Source organism: Struthio camelus, chromosome 1, assembly GCF_040807025.1.
Source record: "Struthio camelus isolate bStrCam1 chromosome 1, bStrCam1.hap1, whole genome shotgun sequence".
Taxonomy (NCBI): Eukaryota; Metazoa; Chordata; class Aves; order Struthioniformes; family Struthionidae; genus Struthio; species Struthio camelus.
Genome location: NC_090942.1, coordinates 96,329,530 through 96,349,938, shown reverse-complemented (window position 1 = coordinate 96,349,938; position 20,409 = coordinate 96,329,530). Strand labels below are relative to the sequence as shown.

General features: G+C 41.2%; 1 protein-coding gene across 32 annotated transcripts in view; it reads right to left on the bottom strand.

Annotated features, from left to right (window-relative positions):
- ZBTB20 (zinc finger and BTB domain containing 20) overlaps window positions 1-20,409 on the bottom strand; it is a 496,803-nt gene that overhangs the window by 2,743 nt on the left and 473,651 nt on the right. For all 32 annotated transcript variants that reach the window (XM_068958946.1, XM_068959053.1, XM_068959048.1 and 29 more), the window contains one exon: window positions 2,395-3,996. In XM_068958946.1, the coding sequence (XP_068815047.1) occupies window positions 2,395-3,976 (1,582 nt within the window). In that variant the 5' untranslated portion in view covers window positions 3,977-3,996. The remainder of the gene's footprint in view (window positions 1-2,394; window positions 3,997-20,409) is intronic.

The following is a 20,409-nucleotide window of genomic DNA, read 5'->3' as shown; positions in this document are numbered from 1 at the left end:
CTTAGGCAATGTATCTCTCAGAGTCTGTAACAAGACCTCCATTCTAGACCCTGTTAAGATTATGCTATAAAAACACCCTAATTTTGGCCTATACATATGTCTAATACACAGTGGGTTCTAGCATTCTAGCCCTAACTTCAAAACCTTCCTGGGAATTCTTCTCTCTTAAGAATCTCACAACATTTTAGGTTTTCTTTTCTGAAGGCAAACTTATTTGGTCCCTAATTGATCACCGTGTTGCCTTTTCCCACTGTGGATTCTTTATTCTCCGGATTCTTCATCCTGAAGTCAGAGAAAGCATTGCTCAGTGAATTAGATGTGTACATTCCTCCTTCTGGTTCTGTATTTCATATTTGGCTCTTTTTAGACAACAATATGGGACAGCTATTGCATATTAATCTCAGTGTGACACGCTGAAGGAGAAGGTAACGATGGCTTACAAGGTGCATAGAGACTGCATGTGTTCTAAAGCCAGTCTGGAGGAAACGTGGCAAAATATAAACCTCTACTATGTTTGTATCTATGTGAGAGAACAAAGGGAGGTAGGTGTGTGCCTACATTGCTCTGCTTTCCTTGCATAAAAAAAAGCTAAATCAAAGTTTTTGAAAGCATAAAGAACAGGCAGAGATTGGGAGGCCTTTAGGTCGTTGGATCCTACTTGAAGCTTTAGACTTTTCTGTGGCTTTTCTTGTGAGCCACTCCAGACAACAAGACTAATTCAAACACTTGCATCTCAAATCTTTCACTTTTTCCTTGGATCCCTTCCCGAGTCACTTTGCCTGGCTTCTTCTCACAGGGCTGAGCAAAGCCACTTCACTAGCCTCCTCGATAGCGGGCGTAGCTTGTCTCCTCTCACAGGTCTTCCCAATGACTCTGCCCAACATTGGACAAGGGAATAGATCTGCTTCTGCTGAGGCTGTACATTTAAAAGCTGTTTTCAGGAGGGTTTTTTGAAGCCCTGTCCTCTGTTGGCTAAAGTGCTATTATTTTCCAGGACACTCTAGGAGCCAATTAGTTCCTAAATGAACTCATAAGTCATTTATCTACCCAATTGTCTCCTTACCATTAGAAGTTCATTATTTTTGGCATTCTCAGAACCACACAAAACATTAAATCACGACTGGGGACATCTATCAATTGCCTTGGTTGAATGTATGATTAGTAGTTAGGAATATTTTAGGGCAGGCCTTTCACTATTAAGTCTTCATCTGATTCCAAATTCCAAATGTAGTGCACAGCTGGGGGGAGAAGGGGAAGAAGCACCTAATCTCAGTGAATTGATTTGTGAAAATGCCTTTCTAGCTTTATGAATAAGGATGAAGGCAAATACATTTGACTGTAATTTCATAGGGATATTTTTCTGAATGACACAACGCTATCTACATGTTATTTTAGTTACTCATCCACAGCAGAAAGATGGAGAACTTACAAAAACAGTAATCTTGGGATTTGGGATTCTTGATCCTTGCAATTATATACTTCGATTCTGTCCTGAGAACTGGACTTTTTATACGTGCATATGCACATGCATGTGTCTGGGTCTTAGATATTTCTAGATAAATTTGTCATTTAACTGATACTTATACATAAATAGAAGTTAAAAGTTTATATACACACATGGAAGTGAAATCTATTTGATACAATAGGGAGGCATGACTTGCATTTCTCTCATACCTTAGGCAATTTATCCAAGTTCCACTCCATATATCACAAATGCAATATTTATTTTAGGATTTGATGTGAACAAAGCCACTGCTTGGTGAGATAAATATTTATTCTATCTTTTTCCAGACTAGAATGTCTCTCCAAAGTTCAGAATAAGCTGAGGCCTAGGGCAAGCAAAATTTAGTTCTGATCCCAGGACAGCATCTCCATGTAAGATAAGTTGTTGCTTTAAAGTCTCATAACTTGACAAAGCTAGAAAAGGCAGTTCTGATTCAGTAGTAAATACAGTTTTCTACATTGTCTTAAAAGATCACACAGTAAAGCAACTGCATTTAAAAAAAAGGTGCTGTTGAAGATGTTGTACATTTATTATTTTAAATTTTTCTCTCACAGCCCTACCTTTCTGTACTCACAGCTAGTGAAACACCTGACTTACCAAGAGACAGGAGATTACAGTAATCAGCATCAGTGAAGTACCGAAAATCTTCCTGAAAAAACTCCAAATTTACTTTCCTGCAGAAGTATGTGATATGTAGAAAATGTGACAGTGCGTGTAACACCCAGGCTTGGACCTACTTAGAAAGCATTCAGTGATACCAGCACCCGGGATAACCTCACTAACCCTGCTGTTTGTGCCGGGGAATAGCAGGTTGGGATACAGAATATAGGTCCACGTTTGTAAAGGGCTTTCCTTGGCTTCGCATATAAGCCAAAGGGACACGCTCTTACCTGTGTGTACAAACATGTGCTTCACGTAGTTCTGTTTGGCGGTGAAAGTCTTGTTACAGAGAGTGCACTCGTAAGGCTTTTTTTCACCCTGCCCACCTGCTGTGCTGTGGCCCGCAGATGGGGCCAGGGGCTGTGGGGCTGGCAGCTGGGCAGTAAAGGTTGATAGGCCTGGCTGGGACACTGTCACAAACTGTGTCTGTTGGCCAGCTAAGGGCTGGGGCAGGCTGAAGAGAAAAGGCTTAGGGCCACTGCCAGCAGACTGTGTGGTGAAAAGGGCAGGCAGGTAGGTGTTGCCAGCTGTGCCAATGACCTGAGTGTTGCTGGTCAGAGTTAGTGGCATCCTCAGATTGCTGGTGAGGGTTTCTGTCTGGCGTAAGTAGATCTGTGTGGTTGGCAATGGTTGGGCAACAGTTGTACTGACAGAAGGCTGCAAAGCCCCCTTTTCGGTGCTGTTATTGACTGTGAGCACTTTGCTGTCCATTTCAACGTCATTGCTTCTCTCCGGCGAGGAAGAGTTGGCATCTACATGCTGCTGCTGAGGCTGAGTGCCGTCAGCAGAGATGTCGGTTTGATCTGCTTGGGAAGGTTCTTGCTGCCCGTCTCGGCCCAGGCCAGCCATAAACTGGTGCTCCATGGAATCGGGCTCAGTGCCAATGGAGGAACTGACTCCCGAGTCAAAACTCTCCCCTTTGGGCTCACTCTCAGTGCCTTCTGCTTGGTCAGTGTCCTCAGTGCATTCCTCAGACTCATTGCGCTCAAGGATCTGCACCCTCTGTTGGCCATAGTAGTCATAGTCATCCTCCATCTCCTGCTTAATATGGATGTTGCCCACCAGGGTTTGAATTCGGACAGGGCGTGGTTGCTTGCGGCAGTGTGTGGTCTCTGGAGTGGTGGTAAGATACCGCTCCATTTGCTGTGATCTCTCATGGATCCGGGTAATCCAGCTGGGGTCTTCCATGTGATGGTCCCTGGGGAGGCCGAGGGCTGTTTCATGGTGGCTGACCACAGCCCCGCTGTAGAAGGAGCGCTCCCCGCTGCCATTTTGCATGGAACACGCGTAGAGGGCTGAGTAGATCCTATCCACGCTGTGCTGTGAGTGGCTCTGCAGGTAGCCAGACTCCGTGTCAGTGCTCTGCCCCGAGGTGCCTGATTCGGGTGTTCCCCTGGGTGTCTCCTGGCCAGAATCCTGAATCACTGGGTAGACCTCTCCCACGTTTTGCGAGACAATCCTTGTGCACTCATCAATCACAGTCTTGATCTGCAGGATGCTGGCAGCTGTGAGGATTTGCAGGGCCTCCGACTGCGAGACCCGCAGCACCCCACTGTACATGAAGTCAATGAGCTTTTGCACGGACTGGACTGACACCACCGAGGGGATCTCGATGTCACTGTAGCCCAGCAGCAGCTTGTCCTGGAAGAAGGGGCTGCCAGCCGCCAGCACGCAACGGTGGGCGCGTAGCATGCTCCCGTGGATGCGGACCGTCACGTCACAGAAGTGGCCACGGTTGCGCTGCTCGTTGAGGGTCTCGAGCACAGAATTGCTGAAGTTGTGAAGGTTGATGCTATGAATGCGCTCTGTCATCCCCTTGCAACTGATGTTACCTGTAGCAAAGCACGAGACAAAGCAGAACAACAGATTGGGTCTTGTCCTCTGCAGAGCCACAGTCAAGACACTGGCTAAGGTGACTGCCCACTGGATAAACAAAACAGATAATATTGCAAAAAATCACATATAAAGGCACTGATAAGAAGACATCACCTTTGTTAAGGAAAGAAGTACATTTCTGTCACTCATTAGCAGCTCAGTCCTGAATTAGTCCTGAATTTCTGGATAAAATAGGACAAAGACAGGTGTACCTGGCCTAAATTCCAGTCACATTCCTGGGCCTAGGATTTCCTATCAGCTTATATGACTTAGTGAGCCTGGAGCCAGCCAACTGTAAACACCGAGCATGTAGATTAAAGCTGGATTTTAGGCTGTCTGAATGTGGATCCAAACCAGAAAAGATGACATTCTTACTTTAATGAACTTTTACACCAATTTGTTAGCACAAAGAGTCTGCATGAACATCTGGCCTCTATCTAGATCATGATTTTACGGAATCTGGATCCTGGGTTTTATGGTTGAGCCACTTGTATCAAAAAGCTGGCAGCTACTTTGTAAAATCCAAATCTGATTCAAGATTTAGAATACAGATGGCCTTAAAACCCAAGCACAGTTTTGCCTGGGGTTGTGGCTTAGAACAGAGTGACAAACAGTCCTCCATAAGAAACCAAAGCAAAAAGTTAACATGAGCTATCCCCTTCATTTTTAGCATATCTCAGGTTCTGACTGGCACCACAATGCCATCATATAAAAATAAATGTTCTCTTGCTGCTATGTACTTGACAGAAACCGTAAAATTACAGAAATTTTCATTAAGAAAAACTTTTGTCTTAGTTTGGCTGAATAATCTAAACAAAGAACAGTTTAGAAAAGCTCTTAACCAATTTGGGTATAGACCCAACAGGTCCTTCAGAATAACTTTCACAAGTGACTGAAAAGTAATTTTTTAATCTGTCAATCCAGTGTTCCGTATGTTCGTCTTGCTTCCTTTGGTCTGAATACTTTTTGGTTTCTCTTCCTGTTTGTTACTTATTTTTCATCTATCTAAATTTTGACGGCAGAAACTACATTTTCATCTCTAACTGTGAAGAACCTACTGCCCTCTGAGTGCTAAATAAATTAAAACATTTTTAATAATTTCTGTCTCTCAGCATTTATAGTAAGTACATGCATCACCTTAGTTCCCAATGTGTACACAGAGAGAAGCAATGCAAAAGTCACCGCTGCTATACAGGTATTTTGTTGGAAACACTCCTACCAAAGCTACAACCCCTCTTGCTGCAATTACTTGTTAATGTGTGAGAATCCAAAAGTGAAACTTGGTAGACAAGCATGAGTAAGTAAGTTACACCAGCTTACTGTCCCCATCTGTTCTAAGAAAAACATACAGAGCAAATAAACGGCATTGAAAGTGGTTTTGCATACCTGCCTTTTAATCTCACAGTGTCTCTCTGACTCCAGTGTAAAGGGTGCTTTACATCTCAGACACAGGCAGCAGCATGCTATACTCACTGCAATTTGCAGAAAACTCTGGAGTCCTCCCTCTCCCGCCTGCTCCTTCTCATCTGTCCACTCCTGCCATCTCGAGCACCCTCTATTCTCATGCTTCAAAGAGAAACCACCTCAGACACAGGTGGTTATTTTAATTCTCTGAAGCAGCTGATGACAAAAGGGAAGCATAAAGGTTAGGAACTGGAAATTCTGATGGGGCTAAGCTGTCTGAAGAAGTCCGATGCTAACATATGTGAAGCAGTCAGTTTCAGAAGGGTACTAACCTCCACGTGAAATGAGAGCACTGGGGGGGATGCTCACACAACAGTAACAAGGGGGGCAAATCATTAACAGTTGTCATGGAGGTTGAGAGTTACATCTGTCTTGTTCATAAGCTCTGCCAGGCAACCTGAGCTTCTTTCTCTGATGAGATCGATCATAGGACTGGAAAACCACTCTCCTAGAAACTGGGAGGTATCTCACATAGCCTTTCCTTCACAGGCATTACAGCTATTATCACTCAAAATAATGTACAGAAGAGGGTGTGCCCTCCTCCTCCTCCCTAGGGTCATTTTCCAGAGGCCTCCAGGGCGTTGCAGATGCTTCCCTTCCCAACATGTCGCAGCACAGAGAATTCAAAATCAATTTAAATAAAATGCAGGAGGTCTTGTTTTGAAAGGAAGAGAACCTGGAAAAAGTTTTATACTGGGGAGGAAGCAGAAGAGCGGAAGGCTAATGATGAACAGATAACACCTTTTTTTAAACCCACTGTAGGCCATGGAAACTTGTTGTATATCTACCCCATTTCTCTGCATTTCCCTCTGAGTGATGGGCTGTCAGTATGTTAGAAATCCTTCCGTCAATAAGTGCTGATCACTACTTGGTTTGCTCCTAAGGTTCCCTTTTCATGCTAACAGGTCTTTATTATAAAGTGCTCCTGCAACAGGAAATGGCTTCTAACTTACACTCTGTTTTATCAAATGAGGTATTTGATCATAGGAAGAGATAGGCAACCCTCTAACTCAATAAATCAAAACCCCTGCCTTGCATATGTACAGGGGGGAACATTCCACATGTACCAGAAGGATGCTATGGACAAGACTTTTGACTTGAGTAGGTGCAGAGAATGCTACTTTGTTCCTGTGCTCCTTGGCAGATAAAATTAACTATGTGAGTAGAACTCTGAAAAGTGCATCCTCAGGACCAAATCCACCTCAAAAAGATCTGATAAGCATCAGGAGACCAGTTGATGTCCCTGGGAAAGTGAATTCTACCACTTATTCGTAGATCATGAAAAGCATTATGTACAGAAAGGAGGCAGGAAAAGGTTCATCCATAAGTGTCAGCAGCCCTTCTCAGGCCCTGCCTGTGGGGAAGAGAGAGTTACAAAGCCACAATGCATTCAGTCACCGGCTTACTTGATGAAAACAGCCAGTCGGGGTTAATCAAGGCTAAGGAAAAGATTTTGGTATGCATTCATGAGAGAGTGATGTGGATAGTTCTCCTACAGGAACTGATCTAGGATGCTAAATTCCTTGAGGTGTGCAAATTGCACTGCAAGTAAGTGACTTTATGTAAGACAAGGAGTAAATTTTGGTTGCTTCTGGTAAACAAAGCCTTCCATTCAAAAAATCCTCTTCTCATTTCTTTACTTCTCCAAGTGAAATAGGAACAGCTACTACTTCTTGAACTGAAAAACAACAGAACTTCACTGCTTAGGGACAAAATAAGAGGGGTGGGTGTAAGAGACATACAGCACATGGTAAAAAAAGAAGCTAACGCAGATTTTGAGGGTATTTTCTCTAGGTCACCTTCCTTGACTTTCAACATTGAAAGCCATACCTATCCAAAGTACAGACAACCAAATCTTCTGCAAGATTGTTGGAGACGCTAACACATAAAATATGGGGGTATAAAAGAGCCATAATTCTCTTTAACAAATTCCACAGATTGGCCTGTAGCAAAATCTGCTGTCCCACGCAGCTCCTCTTTCTCTCTGCAGAAAACCATGTCCAGATCCAAGTTTTGTGGCTGTCCCTTACTTGTGTATTGTTCTAAGCCAAAAGTCTTAAGCCAACGCGCCCCACAGAAGGTGAGCTTATCAACACAGGTATGATTCTAAAGTAAATGCCATGTTCTGACAACGAATACTAGAGCTGTGGACAAGCCAGGGAGTTTAACAGCTCCTCACAAGACCCAGCTACCTAAACACGCATGCACGCACATGTGCACACTCACCTACTCGGCACTGCACAGAATGCCTGGCTCCCCAAAAAGAATGCCGTCTCGGTCTCTTCTCAAGCCTGCCCTTCTATTAAACTCAAGACAGTGGGAACCTTTCTGTGGATTTAAGCAGTCTTTGTTAAGTGTGTCCCCCTCCCTGCTTTTTTTTTGTCCAGTAAACATGATGTAGCGATCCCAGTGGATTCATTCTGAGAAACTCCTGTAAAATGGTTTTGTCCCCTTTCTGTGAAGCAAGTTTTGATTGGAGGGGTATTCACAAACCATATAGGAAAGAATGGGTGTGAAAATGCAAAGGCTATTCTTACCCAGATGGGCAATGAATAGGCGTTAGGTCAGTTCAAAAAAAAAAAAAAAGGCAGAAGAAAGAAAAGCAAAAAACCTCAGACAACTGCACAGATTATGCACATTTGCAATCCTCCTGGGATGCAATTTGAAGCTGGCATGGCATAAAGGTGAACCATATTACTGTGCAAGTTTGAAAAAAGCTCCGTTTCCCCATATGCAAATGTACTGATTAAACTGTCAGCCTATTCAAAGAAACATGCATGGAATTCATCCTAGACTAGCAAGAAGGAGCACAACATGGATGGGAAAGGGAAAAACTTTTGTTGTGTAATACATGACTGAGTGCTTAGTTTAGTGTTTCCCTGAATCTCATCCACCACTCCCGCTGACTTTTATGCTATGGGTATTCAAAAGAAGGCGGATTTTACCATATGAATGACAATGACAGCCTCTCCACGTACAGTACCAAAGGGGAAGACAATGGCAGAAGGAAACAGCAGGCAGTGGCCTCATGGAACATACTACAGAAAATGTGGAAGTGCTGTAGTGAGATACAGAAGTGTGGAACAGTGTTAAAGGTGGCTATCTATTTCTCAAAACTACCATACATGGACCTATAAAAAACTGGAAAGGTATGGCCTTTGATTGGATTGGATGATTTTTTGTTTGCCAAAAACATAGAAAACGGTCCCAGCAAACGCACGATGTAGTAGAGCTACAAAGATGTATGGAATACTGAAGACTGCAGACCACATGCGTTTAGGTTCTACATTTTAAAATATATTTAGTAATTTTTTTTGTATAGCCACTAGATGTCCCTTTCTGCAAAGCCAATGCTTGCTGCCTTAATGCTCATAACTGAGGGATACTACAGAATTTGATTTTCTCCAGTGTCCTTTAAAATTATGGTATCTCAAAGCTCATTGCACTATAATGACTAACTAGCCAGTGCTAGAAACACAGTGACTGGGCAGCCATCACAGCTACTGTACTTCAGCAGCTCAGTGCATAGCCTTCACCTGAACCAAACTGCCTAAGGCACTGGAATCCAAGCTCTTTTTTGAAACTTACCCTGGGGTCTTTCATAGGAATATCCAGCAGAGTGAATTCAAAAGCTCTGTTTTGCCTTCTCATTTAGGAAGCAAAAAGAATAACCATCTTATATCCCTGAGAGTTGGTGGGGTTGTGGAGACCGATATGGATTGAGTTTTTGTCTGAATTTTCTGCGGAAGCAATCAGCAAATTGTTTTGCAGTCCACCTCACTGATATTTAGACATGCTAACTAGAATTAGTTTGACATTACTTTTTAGTTTGTCTTCCTGACAAGCTTCTCAGGCTCGGCACTGAGAAAAATATACAGTCTGAGAGGCAGCAGAAAACTTACAAGCATTGTATCTCCTATAGAATTGTATGGTGTGTTCACAATCCTACCACCACAATGACAAATGCCTCCCTAGATGGGAGGATGTCCTGCGCTAAGACAAAGACCTGGGAGTTAGTATTGTCACGCTCTCTTCCTACTTCTAGAGCTGTTCTCCGTGCATCTGCAAGCCAGCTGCAAAGTCCTGGGAGCCCCACAAACTGAAGTAACTTGCTGCTGCTGTAGCACCACTGGAGACCAGCATCATCATCTGCTCCTTTCCCTCTTTGTCTGTTGTGGATAGTTTTGGAAATCTCTAATCCTTGGTCTCCAAATCATATGTTGGAGCACCACAGCCTCCTGGTTGTACCCAAGATATGCACCAGGTTCTTCAGCCAGTCATCTTGTCTATTGCTCTTCTTTGTGGGTAGAACAATTTACTTAGACCACCTCTTCAGAAATTAATTTAACATGTTTGCAAAAAATAGCAATGGGGAGGGTTTTAGTTCCTTCCCCAGACTGTCTGTTCTCTCTCTCCCATCTAACTCTGGAGCAAAAAAGCTTTCCTAGTATTTAACTTTGAAATCAGTTAATCATCCTCTCCTCCAACAGACACAGAGATTGATCACTTTCCTGTCGTATATTGGAAGATGACTCATATTTCTTTCTTAGACTTATATTTTCTAGCAGAAAAAGTTTTTCTAATCACCCTCACTGGATACATGTTTGAACCTCTTCTCATTCTTATCCTCTTCTAACTTCTCTCCAGTTTGTCCCTCTTTCATTTACAGTGCAGCACCCTTAAGAGGAAAAGTACTCTAGCTGAGTGAGCTGAATGAAACAGTTGTCTGAGATGACTGATATGTGATACTTTTAAAGTACCTTATAGAATAAATAAAACAAGAAAAGCCCTGTTATCAAAATAAAACTCTATAGATTTTCCTTAAAAAAGGTATTTCTCAGTAAAGAATACTTACTTTGGAATGAAAATCTCAACTCTTGTATAAATATGGCAGTTCAGTGGAAATACAGCATTTACATCACATCATATGAAAGCTCTCGTGGCCGTAGAGTTTCTATAGGAAGCTTTCTCACTTCCACGTATCTGTGTCTCCTGTTCCAAACTTAGCACCCATAACCATGGGTACTTTCTTCAGCTCCAATGGCCTGACTGATCCCTCATGATCCAGTTCTATTTTCTGTCATTTTCAAATTAGTTACTCTAACATAAAACTGGATCAATAGAGCAAAAACTCACATCTCTCATTTCCATACACATAATCAGCTGTGTATCAGGTTCCTGCTCTCTGGGAGTAGGAACTCTCCTGCTCTCAGTATATCCCAATGATGCTAGAAAGGCAGGTCTAGCCAATCCTGCTCAGACTGATTCTCCTGAATATTTGGCCTCATTTTTAAAAGGGGACTTCAAGAGGAAAAGCTTGTACGGAGTTTCAAGAACACAGAAGAACATTTGTATCCTCAGCAGGAGATCTGACCAAGAGCAGCCCTTGCTTTCTGTTGCTTTAAAGGTTTGCTGGAGTTTTCACCCAATCATCTGCTTGAACATCTTGAAAATCAGTATCTCCTTCTATAATATCTATCCAAAACAAACACCAGATGACACTGCACGAATTGCCCTAACCCTACCAGATTGTTGTTAGAATCAAAATATGTAGCAGTCTACATTTAACAGGAAGTACTATATTTTTACCAGCACAACATCTATTAATGTGTCAGTAATATACTCTACGGAAGAAAGAATCACTGCATGTTCAAAGCTGTCAAACTTCTCTACATTTCATAGTCTAATAACTACGTTTATTTGAAAGACAGGAATGCATGCACACACAAACACAAACTTATTCTCCAAGGAGCGAACATATCAGGTAGATGGCTAACAAGAAAGAGTTTGTTTAAACTTTGTTCAGAGGACAGGCTCTTTTTACAGACTAAGGAGTGTTGAGCAAATTTCCTACGGACAATTTATTTAGTAAATTGTCCTCCCCCTTTTTAGCATCTATCTAATGACAAGATATCCATTTGACATATAATTGAAAACTGAACCATAGGTATGCTGTACATAAAATTGCTCCTATATCCAGTGCACATAAAACCCTAATGATAAGGACAAAACCCTGCATTTCAACCTACGTGTTTATGGAGCAGCCGGTGATTCACTTTCCTATGCTTTGCCTGAAAGACTGCAGTCCATCAGCACTAATTCTATTTACTCTTGAATTTGCAGAGCGGCAACATATGTGTTTCAGTTTGCTTCACATGTAGAACATGGATAGCCCCACTCACCCAATTCTGCAGAAGACATGCCTGCTTTAATTAATCTTCACAAATTGTTCGGCATTCTTTGAATAAGAAGCGCTACAGAAATACCAAGAAATAACCCCATAGGTCTCTTCACATTTTTTTCTCCAGGCTTACAAAAATTAAGTTTTCTTTTTGCACTACTTCAGTGCCTTGATTCCTCTGTCTCCTTATGGTACTCCTTATCCTACTTATAAGTGTGATATACCAGATAACAACTAGCTCCAATTCATAGCATTTTGGTGACCAACTGTTATAGCACGTTCAGCTTTTTTTAAGGTAAAGAAGTATTCCATTTCCAGATAGGGAATTCACCTTTCATGTTCTCTTTCCAGTTTGTATTCTTGCTATTTTAGGAACTTCAAAGATACTTCAGAACAAAGAGGGCACACTCTCAAAAGCCACTTTTATACCCAGGCACATATCTAGGGTTCAGACCAGTATACCTGCACTATAAATACAGGCACACATAAAGACATAGTCTGTTTCTCTGAATTCTCTGCTCCTCTCTCAACCCTTGTATATAGACCCTCGGTTGCTGTAGCCATGCCACTGTATCTCCCTAGGGCAGACACAGACTGTATTGATGGAGGAACTTTTTCCTGTAGGCATCTAAACATCTCCAAGCAACATACACTAAGCTACCAGAAGAACCACCAAAGCTGCCATCACAACTGCACTAACAAGGATTCTACTGGACTTTACAAGGGTGTTAATTCCTGTGCCCTGGACAGCTGTAACCAATTTACATTAGCAAAAGATGGGATCACTACATAGCATTAAAAAACATAAAGAGAGAAAACTGTACAATAGCCCTCTTGTAGCTGGAAACAGACAAAACCGAGTGGCCACATGATGGCACCATTTCCAAGGAAGAGAACCCAGGCGCTGCTCATCCCTCCCTTCATTATGGAACATTTTAATATTCCAAACGAAAAGTGTTTCAACTGCGTTCGCTTGGTTCCAGAGAGTTCAGGCATGATTACGCCAAGCCCCGGCAAGGCTCAACTGTTTTAACTGGCTGCAAGTTTAAGGCAGCTTGGCTCTTTAAAAATCTAGGTGCTTCTTTTGCTAGTCCTCATTCCCAGTGCCAGCTGCCATTACTCAGAGGGCACCTTGCACAAGGGGGTTTGTAGCAAACCAGCCGCTGAACAGGTAAGAGGTAAGATGGGCCCACAACGCCCATAAAGTTGCTTTCCCATGTGTGTGTGATACTTCCAATTGAAGAAAGAAGAGAGGGACACTTATTCGGAAAAAGAACAAATAAACTTTTAAGAAGATGCAGACCACTATGGCGGTTTATTTTGCTGCTCCATGGTCTGGATCAAAAGCTTACGGTAGTAATAAAGAACACATCCATCTGCTTTAAGAGGCCTTTACTAAAAGCCTAGTAGTCTATTTGGAACTGAAGACCTGTAAGGGAAGTGAACAGGGATTCCTCTTGGTCATCTCACTGGGGTGGATTGTAAAAATCTAGGTCCTCTCTCAGAAGCATGATCTAGGGTGGAGAAAGGGCTGGGGCTGGGGCTGGGGCTGGGGCTGGGGAGGTGGGAGCTGAGTGTGGAGGAGGAATGAATTAGAAGGATAAAAGGTTCAAATATATTTAAAGGTGTCTCCAAAAGAGAGAACTGCTATTCCATGAACTTTTTCAGATTTGCCCTGTATTGTTAGGTTTTCCCCCAGGCAGAAAGACAAGGAGGAAAGCTTATCAGTTTGAGTGTGGTTAAATACAGCAAGTCTGAAAGCCTGTGGGCTTTGAGTAAAAGGAAAATATAGATTAAAACCTCTTAAGATAATTACCTGTTTAGAAGGTTTCTATTCAAGCTAGAATCCTCTGCAGGGAGTGTTTGTAGCAGTCTGTTAGGAAAAGGGTGCAGTCAGAAACAGTTGGCTTTGGTGGGAGAACTGCAGTCGGCTGAAGACAACTGTTATGCCCTACATGTTTCCTGAGAAATGCCTTTAAATGTGGCAGATTTTGTTGTAGTCAGAGAAATAGAGGTTGACAGGAGAAATGAGGAATGGTCAAAAAGTTGTAAATGCCAGCCCCCAGGACTGGGAAAAGGATTCTTTTCTCTCTTTCAGTAGCTGTCTCTTAGCTCCGGTTAGAAGGAAGCTATCACATGAAAATGCTAGATTTTATTTGGTTATTTTTTCCATTTATCTTTTTTATCTATTAGTGAAAGGGTAATTGTTAACTACTACAACTGGGTGCTTTGGTGAGTATTTCAACTTAGAAATATCGTGAGACAGATATTCATACTGCGGTAGACTGTGGCTTCTTTATCTTGAGTTTAGGGGGCGAGTGTTCAGGCCTGCTTATAATTCAGATTTAAGTATCAATGGGAAACAGAACATGCTCATGTCATGGATATTGAAGGCCACAGGGAAAATTTCTGTCCTCAGTTAGACCTCTGCAATCTCTGGGAACAAGCACAGATTTCCAAAATCACTGCTTAGTTTCTGTAAGAAGAGAAATGCATGGCAGAATGCTTTAATATTAATAAATAAAGGCAATAAATAAGAGCACAGCATTCATGGGTGGCTTGATACCATCAGACTGATCTGTATCATTAAACGTACATTGTTGTCAGTTCTAATACTTTTTTCCCCCCATGAAAAAGGCCCAGGAATTACATGTATACACATGGATAGAGATGCTAACAGGTGATACTAATACAGCGCACAACAACTATTTCTTGGGTTTGCCCTAAGGCACATTCTACCCTCCACTCAGCCAGAAACACTAGAGATAGCATCTGGGTGTTTTACTTTTGAATACAGGGTGGGCTATGCCCTGTTTTGAAACACTGCATGGGATCAAAGCACAAAGTATTTCTATTAAAGTTGACATGGTTGCACACAAAGGCATGAAGCTGTGGGGAGAAGTCCCTTGCTCTGTTTTTATTTCCTCTATCATACCCCTTTTCACACAAAAATTGCTACTTTGTGGTTTTTTCCCTATCTGTGTAACATCAATAAATTACACGTTATCACTCCTATCATCTAGTTATAAAGAGCCTTTCAAGATTTTTAATAGATGCACAATATTGCTACACTTACATTTTCACTGGTTAAGAACTCAAAAATAGCTGTTGTGAGATTACTCTTAATTTATACTACTTCTCTCTTGTGGGCTTTCAAGAAGAAGTATTTCACCACATGTCACAGATTGATACAGAGTATATATTGTGCATCCCAGCCGGGCAGAGATCCTTTCAGTGCTTAACACAACAAAGCTGGGATGAGGAGGGGCTCTAGTATTTGTTTATCCATTTTTCCTAGGCGCTGTTAATTCCTCAAGGAGCTATTTGTGCTGACAGATTAACTAGAGATCTTGACTCCTCTTTGTCCTGCAGCTCCTGAGTGGCGGATACATGATAACACTAGATCTCATGTTATTTTAGCCTTGTAAATGATTCTGTGAGACAATGAAAACAGGCATAGGAACATAGATAAAATGATGGCACAATGGCATCTTCCATTGCAACAGTAATATTTGGAGCACTGTGGAACCCAAATGTACAGTGCTAGCACACGTAGTTGTGCTCCATTGTTATAAATCAGGCTCTGAGGATACCTACCCTGACTAAAATGAAGGGGTTTAGTGGCACTGTGGTGGCTTACAACTGATTTTCACCTATGGAGTAGATCAAACATCACATTTCTTGTGGAAATACAATGATTTTTTTCTCACATCTCATCACATGCTTTATAAACATTAGCAGGCTGTATATGTATAAATCAGTGTCCTCGTTTTATGTTTCAGGTTCTCTCCCAGCACCATGTTAAGACTTCACTTCAAAACTGTTTTGAATGAAAGAGCTCTCTTTGTGCAGCCAAGAACAACAAAAGAATTGTTTTATTTTTCTCTCCTTCAAATACTGCTCTGGCCCTACCTTGTTCTAAAGTATTGAGTGGGATCACAGCACAAAGATTATACGGCTACTTTACCATGGATAAGCAAGAAAAACGTAGAGAAAGTGACCATGGAAGCTCCGATGAAAAGAGCAAAAAGCTCCAATGCTAGGCAGATCAGTGATGAAAGAGAACATAAAGTGACCAAGTCTATTTTTACATCAGTAACTCTAAGCATAGTTGCAACAAACCAGGCCAGCAACGCGCCAGTCAGTGTTTCACAAAGTGTGGGAGGTGTCTCCTTATAGCACGCAAAGAACTAACTAAGAGAAGTGAGCACTGAGTTATGCAGGGCTTTAACAACAGACAGCAGGATAAAAGGAGATACACATGGAGCTGCTTCTGTTTTTTTCAAGGAAGCGTCACCTCTCAAACGTTCAAAAATCTTTTCTGTTCGACTCTGCTACATCAAGTGTCCCACTGTAAACCATATCAGCAAAATGGTACATTTAGTTTAGTCTTCGTACCCAGGCAGGACCGAGGAGATGACAGCAGTTTTATGCAACGTTAAGACATGAAATAACAATGACCAGCACATGATAAAGTTTGATGCCCTTCAAGTGGATCATATGAAAAGGTAGTTCTGTCATAGGCAACTTCAGGATGGAGGATTATTAAAAGAAAAAAAAAAAAAGAAGAGGAAGTTAGTCAGAAAGAGCCTGAAAGGAAAAGATAAGGAATTAAAATCCATAGGATAAGCAGGGAGGTGGCCTGAGTAATACTTCATTAGAATCAACATGCATACCCAAGGACAACAAAAAAAAAAAAGAAAAAGAGAGCAGAAAAATACTACAATGGTTAAATAACAAGGTAAAAGAGTTCATTAAAGCTGAAAACATATCCCTCCAAACATGGAAATCATGACCAAGTGACACTAATGGAACAGAGCATAAGCTGTAGCAGGCTAGATGTAAAACAAAGATTAGGCAGGGCAAAGAGGAAATTTAAAGAAAAACAGCTAAAGGTATAAAGACAAACACTGTAATAAAGTACTCTCTAAATACATCAGAAAGAGGAAGCTTACAGGGCAATGACTGGTACCTAAGAAGCACCTCAGATTATATAGATGGATAGATTAAACAGACAAGTAGCAGACTTGGTAGGTTAGCCAGACCACTGAGGTATGAAAGCAGTAAAGCAATCAAAGAGGTTATAGAAATTGTGCAGGGGAACTGATATTTTTGCTTTAATTTTCAGAATGGAGGGTGACGGGAGAAGGTAAGCTACCTCAAGGGGGAGAAGAGGAAAGCGCTGTCCTGGAGAGCATTATTTAAAAAAAAAAAGAAAAAAAAAAGGACATACTAATAACTTAAACAATAATCGATACTTAGAGCTGCATAGTATTCATCAAGGAATTATGAGTGAAATAGTTGAGACAATAATGCAATATATAAAGGAAGGATTTATAGGAGGACTCACAAATTCAAGAATGGTAATAAAAATCTGTGGGGGGGGATTCTGAAAATATGAACGCATAAACTCAGAAACACAATGCAGATGTCTAATTGGACAGTTAAAATATGTCGTGGTGGCTGTAGTATGATTTAGCAAGCAAAAATACCACAATAGTATTAACCCAATCACCTCAAAATTTTAAGAACGGCGTAAACCTATGACATTTTAGAGTAATAGACTTTTATCCTCTTTCCTGGTACATAGAAGGAAGAGATGCACTGGGGACATATTTTAAGCTTTGCCCTGAAATCATGAAAGCCAGGAACTTGAACGACTGTTTCAAATTGAATCTGAAATTATGAATCTTATCACTTAACTCTAAGAGCGAGGACAGTAAGAAAAACACCAAACACCACAAGGATTGACAACCCATCATCAAGCCAGTATTATGGTCCTCAAATAAGGGAATCAAAATTTAGGATAATTAGACAAGATTTTCAAAAGCGTCTATGTGATTTATAAACATAAGTGATTTATGCATCAGTGAAACCTAGGCTCCAAAGTCACAGTTGCTTTTGAAAACATACTCATTGACTTTGTAACTGAAGTACCATATGCTATTAGTCATTTCTCATGAGAAGAAAAGCCCAAGAGACCAGCCTGACAAAACTCACTTAAGGTACTGATTAGGAATATACAGACCAGTTCTAATCAGTAGTATGATATTCTACATCACCAATCCTTTGGTGTATTGCGATGGCTTTTTCAACAGAGGCAGAGTGAGCTCAGCTTATAGTTTTACATACCTGTACTTGGACTTACTTCTTTATGCCATGTGGCTCTATACAATTCAACCAACATATAGCTGCTTCTATGAAACCACAAATCATTCCTGGCTGATATTTCTTTGATAATCTTAGAAATATAAACCTACAGGATGTAGAAAACATCCATGGTTGCTAAAAAGAGAAGCATTTACTATTCAGACTTTCAAATGTCCTGCAAGATAAACAGACATTAAGTCTCCTGACAACAGTATTTGAGAACTATGGATGTCCTTGTTTCCGAATTAGCTTGCTACAGAGAAGGCCTATATCTTTATTAGTATATGGACTAAAATAGATATCCAAACATACATCATTTCTTAGGTCACTAAAAACAACTTAAAAATATTCAGCATTAGCTAACACATACCACACATAGATTAGCAAAAATACAGATGAAATTACTAGTAACATATTGTCTGACTCTGAAACCAAGGAAGCTAGTAGAATGAGTACTTCTCCTCTGAGAAGTATAGCCACAGATTTCCAGAGGTGAAAAGGGAAGACCGTAAGGCCATAGGTTTTCTTCCTGCCACAGAACCACAAAGAGAACACAGGAAACGTAAAAAACATAAAGATGAGGCCAAACCACCTTCCGATTTATCTAGCCTCTACACTAGCCCCAGGCAAAGCAAACCTGTTAATTCATAAAAAGTGGACAGAGAACCTCTCTAGCTGCTCAAAAAAATGAAAAGCCAGAGTTTCCATCCTTACTCTTAATGCTCTGTGGAGTTTAGAAAATTGCAAGGTACGGAATTCCCTCTCCGCCTTCCCCCATTATACTGGAAGACTATTATGCTAGGAAAATTAGACTTTAGGGGGAGAAATAAAAAAAGAAAGAAGAAAAGAAAAAGGACTAGCTCAAAGTTCTCATCCTGTGAAAGTTAAAAAATGTTGGATTCTGACCAAGCCAGCCACATCACTTGAGCATGTATGGACAAAGGGTTCAGATCTGGTCCCTCATCAGAAGTGTTAACATTCTATTTAATACATAAGGGCTCTCTGTCCCCTCATGAAAAAATAATTTCAGAAAGTCCTCCCTCTTCTCAGCTTCTTGCCAAAGATTGTTTCATAGTTTGTTCTTTCTTTAAATTGTCCATGCCTCACTTTCCTTCTTGATTTTCACTCCCTATTAGAATCTCAGATCTCTTTTTAGGATTCTGTGACCTCTAAAAATCGTAAAAATCACTTCAGCAGTTTTTCCAATGATTGTCCAACCTGCCTCTCAGTCCTATGGAAACTCTTTGCTAAGATGTTGCTTTTCCCTTGTCTGGAACAAATTCCTTTGCAGATGGACCATCAAATGTCTAAGAATAACTCTTTCAACTATCAATAGAGACAAAGAGATTCAGTTGCACTTCTCCCATGGGATTCCTTTGAGTTTGGACACATCTGTTAAAATGCATACACCACAGCCTGAATGAAGTTTTTGTCTGATTGTATCTCTGAGCGCTTGTGGACGTTTCTGCCAAAACGCTCTTATCTCTTGGCACTCCCAAAACATAAGTCTATATAGTTATGGAGGCCTTCTGAAGAGCTCCTGCAATAAGTGGCCTATAAAGACCAAACCAATTTGGATAGAGCCAAGTCCTGACGACTTCCTTCCCTCTCAGCAAAATCTCTGGAAGCTTTACCTGAGCGAGTTCAGCCTTCAAGCCTAAGACCCTACCAACATTACACGTCATCTATCCACAAGCAAGGAAATGTGTGGAAAGTTGCAAGCAGCACCAGCGTCATATACCTTACCTTTGCTTCTTTGAAACCCTTCCAGAACCTGTGCCTCCATATTTGCTTTTGTAGTTTTTTGCACATACTCCTTTCTTTTGGATAAGCAGCTACATCTATTTGTGACAGCTGACTAGCTAGAGGTATAACTCATTTGGAGCTCTGTCAGCTCACTCTACAATATAATTCCAAATTAATTCAAAGTGGTGCTTATCATCTGCCAAGCCCTACATGAAACCAGCTACCTCAGGAAGCACCTCTTCCTCTAACCTGCATCTCCAGTTGCAATGTGTGAGCTAAGATTCCCCAAAACTGAAAGAGATGGAAATTGGACGCAATGCATCCTAGGCTCTGGATTTTGCTTCAAGAATTCATCTGCACCAGAAATACATCATAATGTTCAAATACAAATATCCAAGTCCTACAAGAGTCAGACGTAAGGCAGTTTCATCGCATTGGGAATAAATGGCAGCAGAAAAAGCATGCAGAATATGCTACATTACAGGATTCAGTCCTAAAAAGAGCTGTGTGTCACACATGAATTTACCCAGACTCTTTTGCTAACTACTCATTTCACTAAGACCGGCATTCAGGTTATTGCCTAGGCTTTCTTCACCTCTGCCTTTTACAGATGAGGAGCAGGTGGCTATCCTAGAGGTTTTATTTCCTATGCTTGGAAAAAGTATTTTTACCCGAATCATTCTAAAAGCACCCTGATTTTTTAAAGTAGATTGCCTTATGAATATTTCTCACAATAAATACGTGGCAGTGTTTTCTGCTAAGCACTAGTGATTGTGCATGCAAAATGGTCAGTGAAGATTTCAAACTGATTTGAGTAGGTGGCCCATAA